The sequence below is a fragment of the Phyllobates terribilis genome, unplaced genomic scaffold (assembly GCF_046119375.1).
Source record: "Phyllobates terribilis strain yellow unplaced genomic scaffold, ASM4611937v1 Scaffold_2__4_contigs__length_985480577, whole genome shotgun sequence".
NCBI classification, from domain to species: Eukaryota; Metazoa; Chordata; class Amphibia; order Anura; family Dendrobatidae; genus Phyllobates; species Phyllobates terribilis.
In genome coordinates, this window is record NW_027362762.1 from 400,247,869 (window position 1) to 400,258,438 (window position 10,570).

Sequence of the window (10,570 nt, forward strand, 5' to 3'; positions counted from 1 at the left end):
TGGCAGATGAAAGCATTATATTAAGGGTTAATGCATATAGTTACCTACAAAGTGAATGGACCCACCGCGTGTCGCTGCTCACCAGCAGCTTTGTCAGGGGTAATGAGGTAGTGTGTTACTCATGTTTAAATACCCAGGATCAAAGGAGCATGTGACCATTGTCAGGTGTAATGAGTGAGAGGGAAAAGGCATTTGCGGTCCTGGTACAGGTGTGCGTACCAGGACACAAACCGTGCGGTGTAGATGAACCGCCATAGAGGCAGCAGCGGTATAAATAAACCGCCATAGAAATAGCAGCCGGAAATGCCATGCGTTCCACCGGGTATCGCGGTGGAACGCAACTGGAAATGACGCGCTAACGTCACTCCCGGTCTCCTTGTGTCTAGAGCACTTGCGTTCCACATGCTGGCCGCAGTGGAACGCAAGCAAGGCGGCATGATGAATAACACCGCGGTTCAGTATAATAAAGGAGAGGGAAGAGGGAAAAAGAAAGAGAAAAGATAGAAGGGGATGGCACGTCCGCCAGGTAAGCAAAAAGTGTGTATACACAACATTTATACAGTAGAAAAATATAGAAACAAAAATAGAAAATCAAAAATTCTAAATAAGCAAAAAATAATAAAAATAAAAATTAAAAAAATATAAATAGAGAATGAAAAGTGTAAAAATGTGAAAAAACACGAAACACATACGAAGGAACAATGCAAAAAATAATACAAAAAATGAAAAATAAAAAAACACACCCATAGTGTGAGTATAAATAAATACCCCAGAAGAGAAAAACGTAAAAAAAAACAAAAAACATGTAACAAGTATATACCTACCAAGAAATAAAATTAAAACTCAGTCAACTGATTTGATAAGTCAGACGCAACAGAAAGTGGTTAGACTGTCAGGAGAAATATATATTAAGCCAAAAAAAAAAAAAAACTTTGAACAATTTTCTTGTTTTTCTCCCTTTTTTCCTTTCCCCTTCTCCCTCCACCCTTCCCCCTATCTCCTTCCCTCCTCCCTCTCCTTCCCCTTTTCCCCCTTTCTTTCCCTTCCTTTTGCTTTTGAAAAATTACCATTAGGCAAACAAGTCATGTATATAGAATACATGAAAAAAGATCAATGGTCAAGTAGCCCAATACGAGATACCCCGTGAATGAGAGGTCCTCATTAATTCCTTAGGGGCAACGAAATCAAGCAAGAAAATCTATCTAGACTCCAATCTCAACAGATCATTAGTATAATCCATTTTGCGGATATTTAGGATTAGCCGAATGAAAGTGCAAAAAATGTGATTCCACAGACGTGATTACCCGACCTTTTCTTAGATCCTGCTCCGCAAGGTTAATATTAGAAATATGTTGTTGTACCCTTTTCCGTAGCTGTTGGGAAGTTTGCCTCACATATATCTTGGGACAGGTACATCTTGGAGCATAAATTACATTCGATGTTCTACAGTTGATGTAATCCCTCAGGGGATACTGTTGATTGTCTCCTGGGTTTATCAGAGTGGGTCCTGGCAAGATATGTGGACACACAGAGCAATCACCACATGGAAATATGCCCCTAAGATGAGTCCCTTCAGAAGTGTTATATGTTGGGCGTGTGTAGTGGCTCCTAACAAGTTTGTCCCTAAGACTGGGCGCACGTCTAGCCGTCAAAAGTGGTTGTTCAAGTATCAAACCTGTTACACATTTATCTGTTCTCAGGATATCCCAGTGCCTACAAAAAAGTTGACTCCATTGGTTATTAAACTGGGTGATGAATCTAATTTGATTATCGTCCGATTTGGCATGAGACTGCAACAAAGTTTCACAAGGTTTAGCCAAGATCTTGGCTAAACCTCGATTTATATACCTGGATTTATATAGTGTGACCAAGTTGTCAAGCACTTTTCCAAGTGATGCTAAAATCGCTTGGAAAAGCGCTTGGTAACCCGCATGCGGAAATGCATGTGAAGAACGCTTGACAAACGCTTCTACCTGGCAGGAAAAATGCATGTAAAATCCGCATTCGTTTTTCCTGCCAGGGAGATGCGGAAAAAATATGCAGCATTTCTGCATCATGGGCACTTAGTCTAAGACTCTCCCTATACCGGCAAGCATGATATTCTGAAACATGACCGAGACAAATATTCAGCTCCATTTTTATCTTGTAGTTGAGTTATAGACACATGATGGATTGTGCTGTCACTATCTCAGTATCACAAGTGTCCACTAATGTTCCTAACCAATGTTGGTGTAATTACCGCCCTCATATCTGGAAAAGTCTGAAATATAGGCTAATATCACACGCCATTTCATATGTATTCTAAATTTTTTTTTGTTCATATTGTTTGTGGATGTGACATAGTTCCATTATGCCTATGTTACTTATGTTACTTTTTTCATTAATATTGTATGTTTTTTTTTAATGGACCGTGGTTGATCTATGAGCTGTGGAAGTTTGGGTGTATTATGATATCAGCCCAGGCTAATGCGTTTCACAGCACTGTGCTGATGGAGCATCACTTGAGCTCTCCTCTTTGTTAGGGACTTCAGCTGTGAATAGAATAAGAGACAATTGTCCTGCTACTGTTTCCTGTAGAGCCGTCCTATAGAGTAAAATGTTACAAGCTGCCTCTGCACATTCTAACATTGTCTGACTCTGTCTTCACTACTTGTTATTATACATTGTGCTGTGATGACAAGCTGAGTGCAATCCCATAATCTAGGCCTATGTCCCATCAATCGGATCCAATATCGAGAGAGCTATAGTGAACTGAGCATGACCTGAAATAATACAGTATATGGTAACTGTAAGCCTATGAAAAATGTAGAGACTAGAAGATGATTGGCTCGTAGCATACTAACAGAATAGAGTAAATGCATGTAAAATCTGTGCCGGTTCCAGTCCCCACTGCCTCCTCTTTGGCCCATGGGCTGCATTTTTGTTGCAAGCGATGTGTGACAGTCACAGTCCTGTTTTATTTCTGGGACTTTTGGTGCTGCTAAATCAGGGAGCCATGGAGTTAGTACTTGTCTGGTTTTGATTACTTCTTCCAGAAAGACCTGGCTGGGGCTGTTTGCTACTTAAACACCTGAATCATTGACTTCCACTGCCAGTTAATAAGTTCTGCTTACCTGGTCTATAGCCCTATTCCTTGATCCTGTTTGTTTCATCCTGATTTATCCCGACAATGCGCATGTGAATGTTTTCTTTTGCTTTTTTTCCTATTTAAAAACTACATAGAAGTCTCCAAAACCAGTTTATAACATAGCTGTGAACAGAACCTGACCCAACTTTTATGTTAACTATAGTTGTAGCCATTCTTAGCGCTTTAACAAACGTCACAGATAGTTTCTAGTTTATGATGACAAAGCCACATCCCTATACATCTGCCATTGAGAAGAAACAGTAGTCAGACAGGTTGGATTTCAACCCATATCCTAGCTATGTGGCACTAGAGATGTCAGCCGGATAGATATTGTTGATTCAACCATAGAAATAACATGCCTGTTCAGTTTAAATGGTGTGGACACTTTGTAATATATTGCATGTGTATTGTGCAAGCAGAGCTAGAATTAGTAAGAGACTAATCACAAACCCAAATATGTTATTATATTATTATACTTTGCATATGTGTATTACCTGTCTGATCATTATGTCTCTCCTCACTATATAAACTATGGCTATGAATAATTGTATTACATTTCTGACCATTATGTCATGATTTCTTTTGCAGGAGTCTTCTATTTAGAGACTACTAAACTATGGATAAAAATGTAAGATCTTTCAAGATCCATCTTCAGTGTCATCTCAAAGTCATTATCTATCTTCTTTGTCCAGAGTCTTGCTGCATATCATCATTAAATATGAGTAACCGTATACTGGGATCTCATTTTGTGCCCATGACTTTCTCTTTTGACCGTGACAGAACTGTTACATAATAAATAAGCAGTCACTTCTCAGTGGTTTTGTATGTTATGTAGAATACATGGGATCATCTACAAAACATCAATTTCTTAATTATATAATAATTAGGCTATGTGCCCACGATGCAGAAATGCTCTGGATTTTTTCCTGAACGTTTCTGCATCTCCCTGGCAGAAAAAACGCATGCGGATTGTACATGCGGATTGTACATGCGGGTTGTACATGCGTTTTTCCTTCCAGGGACAAGCGGATGTGAAGCGTTCTTCACATGCATTTCCGCATGCGGGTTGTCAAGCGCTTTCCAAGCGATTTTAGCATCACTTGGAAAGTGCTTGACAACTTGGTCACACTATATAAATCCACGCTCCGTCCAGGCTGCCGGCAGATCGCGGTACACTGAAGGACCTGCCGACGTCAGCGTCGCTTGACCCTTCACATGACTATGACGTGCAGGTCCTCCAGTCCATCACGATCTGCCGGCAAGGGAGGACGAGCGCACCGCGGGCCATCAGAAGGTAAGTATAATGTATATTTTTTATTTTATTCTTTTTTTTACAGTTTTCTATGGTACCCGGGTCCGGAGGAGAGTCTCGTCTCCTCTAGACCTGGGTACCATCCGCACATTGAACGCATGTATTCCGCATGTGCTTATCTAGTGAAGCGGAATACATGCGTTCTAATGCAAGTCACTGGCAGCGAAAACGCAGCACTTCCGCAAAATAATTGGTAGTGCTGCGTTTTTCTCCGCAATGATAATCCACAGCATGTGCACAGCACATGCGGATTATCATTGGGGAACATGGCAGACCTTCTACCATGCGTTTTTTAAGCATTTTTGCAGCGTTTTTGCCGCTGCGGAAACTCTTAAAAACGCATCGTGTGCACACAGCCTTAATTATATAATAAGTAAATACACTGTATGTTGTATGTTGAATGTTTCCATGAAAGCGTTGTTGTCTTCTACCAAAGTTCTAAGTAATCTCGCTGTCCAATAACTGTCAGTGTCCTATTAATTCATGCCTATATTTTGGAGTTACTTTACTGAATATATTAGAGATTTGTGAAACACAATTGTCAAGGATCCCATGCAAGGGTATTTGCACACACCGTCTTTTTCAGTCGGATTACACCTCAATAAAGGTTAAAAATAATGAATATTTGCACAGCAATCTAGAAACAATTTGCTGTGCATATGTTTTTTAACAACTTCAGGCTTCGAAAGCTGGGAAGCGGCTAAAAGAAGTGACCTGACCATTCTTCAGGCTGATTCTGGTTGGAAGAAGGCACTATTTTATATATAAAATTAAAAAAAAAGACACCACAAAAATGAAAGAAAAAAAAATAACAACTATGCAGGCACAACGGCATGTAAAAGATGTCGTGTGCACCTACCCTAAACATACAGGCTGTCATGCACAGCAGTCGTCAGTCTGTAGGTTGATTCTCAGGGAAACTGCTAACTTGGGCAGTTCTCATACTACAATTATACCTAAAACATATCCTGCAAAGTGCTTCAAAACTAGATCAACACATGTAGAAAACATTTTTTCATAGACAAACACAGTAACATAATAAAGTTTTTAATAAATTCAGTGTGTTGTGACCATGCACACTGGAGGCACACAAATATTGCTGAAAAAATAAATCTGCTATATATTACATACTCATACTCTTCTACTTGCATTGTAATATCAACTTGCATAATTTTAATCTGTTTTTGCAGTTTTTTTTTTTCTTAAACAATACATTTATATTTTTATGTGATTTGTATATTTGATATGTATTTAAGTAATTAAAAAACTTTTGTGTTTATTTTGTAAAATAGAATAAGAAATAATTTTATTTATTTGGAGGCTGATTAGAATGGATTTCTTTTTATGTAGCCATGTACAACAATTTTTATTCCAACCTCAGTTTTTATGAATTGCTCAACGATTTTTTTTATATTGATTTTTTTATTCAATAAAATATATTTCATATTGTGGTGTATGTGGTATGGATTTATTCATTGTCTCTGCTTGAAGGGGTTTTCCAGTTTCAGAAACCCTCCGTGCACAGTTTGTTTAAAAAAAAAAAAAAAATAGACTGTGCGTTTCTCACCCTCCATGTATACAGTGCTGAGTCTCGGCCGCTACTCCCGTATCTGATAATGGCCACAATGCTGAATGTTGATAGCGCTGCAGCCAATCAATGAGCTTTGTGGCTCTGAGTGGCTCATGCCGTCTACACGGGCAGAGACACTGAGCTCATTTATTGACAAGAGCATTGTCAACGAAACATCAGCGCTACAGACAAAAGACACCAGAAGCAGCATCGGAGACTCAGCACTGGACCGGGGGAGGGTGAATAAAGCTATTTAAAAAAAGAAAAAAACTGCGTCAGGAGACAAGGGTTTTTTTTTAAACAGTGCCAGGTGTTATGCAAATGTAAATCAGATTTTTTGGGCCTTGGCTTTAAAGGCCTTGCATTGTATAAAAGGGTACAACACAAGATAAAAATCCATGTAAAAGATGAGATATATAAGTGTGAGTATCTTGTCTTAAAATGTGCACTAGTGTTCAGGGGTGTAGTTATACGGGTACAGAATAAGGTTATGTGCCACGATACGGAGTAGCAGCGGTTTGGACGCAGCTCACCTGCGCTGCGTCCAAACCGCTGAATTGTACAGTACAAGCACAGTGGATGGGATTTATAGAAATCCTATGCCCACTGTGCTTCTATTTGCCGCCACGTAAACTCACCGGTGGCGTGGCTTGAGGAGCCGCAGCATGTCAATTTCTGTTGCAGAGACGCTAGCCTCAGCAACAGAAATTTCCACAATAGAATGGATAGGATGCGTTAAATCCACATGGTTCAGTAAACACATGCGGATTTAACTGCATGATTAGAACGCAGCTCTTTGGACGCAGCGAATATACGCTGTGTCCAAAGCGCTGCTACTTCTTGATCGTTGGAACGTAGCCTTAGAAGTTACATCTGGGTCTGTTGCCTGAGAAGGTTCAAAGGCTCCTCTGTCACATAAGAAGACACCACCAGCATAATGTCATGGCTTGGTTTGGGGATTCGATCCACTGACCTGTCGCTCTGTGGCCGGTTCTTTGTCTACTGAGTTATTGCTTTTTCTTCCCTGCCCAAATGCTGATGGTTTCTATTGTCCTTGTTCCCCCTTCTTGGTTTGCTCCTCTCCAAGTATTTTCCATTTACATGTTTTGGTCTACCCTATCACATTCTCGGTTGGGTTTAATACGTTAACCCTTCAATACACTTTCTTGCTGGCTATACCTCTAGGTGGACTTGGGTTTAGAAGTTCTTTGGCTAAGGGGTTTACCTTGAATGGTAAACACTAGTTAAATTCCTGCAGTGATTCTGTTTGTTTTCTTTTCTAGTTCCTCTTCTTTTCGCCTCTTTAGGTTTCTGGGAGGTTACACTTGTTCTGTTTAGTTGTGGTTCTCCTTAACTTTCCCTCTCTATCTTATATGAACGTGTTTTAATTCATCTTACCCTGGGTTTTCGTATCTTCCTGCACACTTTCCTCTCCTTTTGTTGGCAGTGTGTCACAGCCTCCCCTCTGGTTCCTCAGGAGGTACGCGAAACCCCTCAGGCTAAGTGCCCACGAAGCAGAAATGCTCCTGATTTTTCCTCATCTCCCTGGCAGGAAAAACGCATGCGGATTTTCCAAGCGATTTTTAGCATCACTTGGAAAAGTATTTGACAACTTGTTCACATTATATAAATCCATGCAACCGGCATGGATTTATATAGTGTGACCAAGTTACGATGCTGCAAATGCAGCATCGATAGTAAAAAAAAGAATAAAATGGTGAAAAATAAAAAAACAACATTATGCTCACCTTCCGATGGCCCCAGTTCTCCTTCTCCGGTGTCTTCGACGGCTCGCAGTGGTGTAATAGGACCTTCCATGACGTCATTTATTCATGTGACAGGTCATGCGACCGCCGACGTCAGCGGTCGCGTGACCTGTCACATGACTAAATGACGTTATGGAAGGTCCTTTTAAACCACCGCGAGCCGTCGAAGACTTAGGACGCATCGTACAGGAGACCGGGGGCCATCAGAAGGTGAGTATAATTATTATTTTTTTTAATTCTTTTTTAACTACAGGTACTATGGTACCCGGGTCTGGATGAGAGTCTCCTCTTCTCCAGACCCGGGTACCATCTGCACATTGAATCGCTTAATATCCGCATGTGCACATGTACTCATGTGGATATTATGCAATTCAATGCAAGTCAATGGCGGCAATTACGCCGCGTTTCCGCAAAATTAATGGACGTGCTGCAGATTATTACTGGAGACCATTCAAGACCTTCTGCCAAGCGTTTTTTAAGCTTTTCCGCGGCGGTATTGCCTCAATGGCCTTTTAAGGAGCCAAGTTCGAGTTAGTGTTTTTGAGTTGTGCGGCTAAGGCCTTTCTAGTCTGTACAGGGACCAGTTGGGTGTGAGTGCTGCGTCTCCCTGTAGTAGATCTTCCATTTTTCCATTACTAGTGAGTGAGAGTGTGTTGCGTTCATAATACATAAGTCCAGTTTCACACGAGTGTAAATCAGGGGACTGCAATGCCCACATTGATCACGGGTCTCCTGACCCAAACTTATAGCCTTATAAGTGTTTATGAGGCTGTAAGTTAAGCTCGGGAGATCCATGGTCAGTCAGGGCATTGTGGTCCATATAACAACTGTGAAATAAGCTCGTATGAACACATCCTTAGGCTGAATTGTGATGTCCTGATTTCAGGACTAGCTGTGGGACACCTGACTCAAACTCAATATCCTCAACTAAAACTATGAGACTTTTGAGATCAGATGTACAGATCCGCAACAGGTTCAGGAAATCATAGTCTGTATTTGGCTGTATTCAACCCATGAATACAGTGTAAGGGTATATTCACAAATTGCTGTTGCATTGCAGTATTTGCTGAGTACCTAATCTAAAACTATAACACTTGAACTGGACTAATTGTATTGAGTTGCAGTACAGACAGAGTCACAACCATATGTACCCTTCACTCATCTGATTTTCATGATTCCGTCATGTATTGAAAACCTGATTAAAAAATATCTACAAAAACCTTGAAAAGGAACCTGCCATGTCCCCAAATGCTATTAACCTGCAGTTATGGGGTTAGTCTGCAAGTTAATAGCATTCTAAATCTGCCGTGCCAGTGCATTGAAAGCCCAGGTACCGGGGATAATGAACTGTATTCCTCCCCGGAGCCGACTGCTTTGAGCACGGCTTCGGTCACAGTTCAGCATACAGTGAGCGGCAGCTGTAAGAACACCCTGGTACATTGACTGATAGCCATTTCTGCAGCGTATCAGTGCAGAGATGACTATCAGTCAAAGTGGCAGGTTAGCGTCTACTATTGAAAGCCGGGGACTGCCAGGAAGAAATGAACTTTATTCCTCCTGGGAGCCGACCGCTTTCAGTCATAGAGGCATGTCAGCATGGCTTCAATCACAGTGACCGGCAGCTGTAACCGCGCCCAGGCACACTGACTGACAGATGTCTCTGCACTGACACACTGGAAAAATGTCTGTCAATCAGTCAATGTGCCAAGGCATTCTTAGAGTCTATGACTGAAAGCCAGAAGCTGCCGGTAAAAATAAAATGTATTTCCTCCTGGTAGCCTAGCTGCTCTAGAACACTATTAACCTGCTGATTAACACCGTATCTGCAGTTTAATTGGGGACATGAAAGGTTCCCTTTAAATTATCTAGCACTATGAACATTCTATTCATTTTTTTTTAAATACTTTGTAACAATTTCATTCAGGTCTCATTCAGATATCTGTAGGTTTTTTTTTTTTTTTACTTATGAAAAGAAAAGGTCCATTTTCATCAGGTATTGATCCACCTTTGGTCTCTGTGCCCATTTTCAGCATCATGTAACATCTGGGGTTTTTTATATGAAAAAAAAAGGCTTTCTGAACTTCTCCTGCACAAGTGAAAACTGGACAGCACTAGGATGCAGCAAGGCTGAGGTCTGTGTGCTTTCCGTTTGTTATTTTCACAGACCCATTCAATTGACGGACATGTCTTTTTTATTTGCTGACCAATATAGGGATCATGTGATGGGTGTGTTCTGTCCGTGATGGTCTCAAAATGCATATGACAAAAAACAGACGTTCGAATGAGGACTTATTCAGGAGTTGGGAATGTGGAACGACAAGGCGCTAATGTGCAAAATATTCATCATACATCCAGAGACAAATCTATTACATTATTATGGTTCAACACATCCAGGGCTCTGTTCACATCCGCATTAGTTTCCAAGCTTCGGAAAACCCTTCTTTCCCTTAGGAAAACAAACTGCGCTTTACTCACTCTCCCTGGGATCAACGTTGACCCTTCCCACTGCTCTGGGTATATGTTATTTTCGGCAGCACTGACATCATGTCGACAACGCTGCAGCCAATCATTGTGGTCAGTGATTTGTGCAGTCAACTCAGGTTGAGCTGCTGAGCTCCGTTTCTGGCTGCAGCGCCATGACGTGACAATAACAGACACCCAAAGCAGCGGTGGAGACTCTGCGCCGGACCCACAGAAGGTTCTTAAAGCAAAGGAACAAACTGCAGCTACAGGGTTTTCTGAAACCGTAAATCCCCTTTAATTCCATTGTTCTGCTCTGGCATAGGAGCAGACCC

The 10,570-nt window shown here is 41.1% G+C and overlaps 1 protein-coding gene across 1 annotated transcript in view; it reads left to right on the forward strand.

Moving 5' to 3' along the window:
- The window catches only part of TSGA10 (testis specific 10), a 75,681-nt gene extending 71,740 nt beyond the window's left edge, over positions 1-3,941 (forward strand). Inside the window, exon 20 of the mRNA XM_073664881.1 lies at positions 3,716-3,941. Within this exon, the coding sequence (XP_073520982.1) occupies positions 3,716-3,740 (25 nt within the window). The 3' untranslated portion in view covers positions 3,741-3,941. The remainder of the gene's footprint in view (positions 1-3,715) is intronic.
- Positions 3,942-10,570: the final 6,629 nt, after the last annotated feature.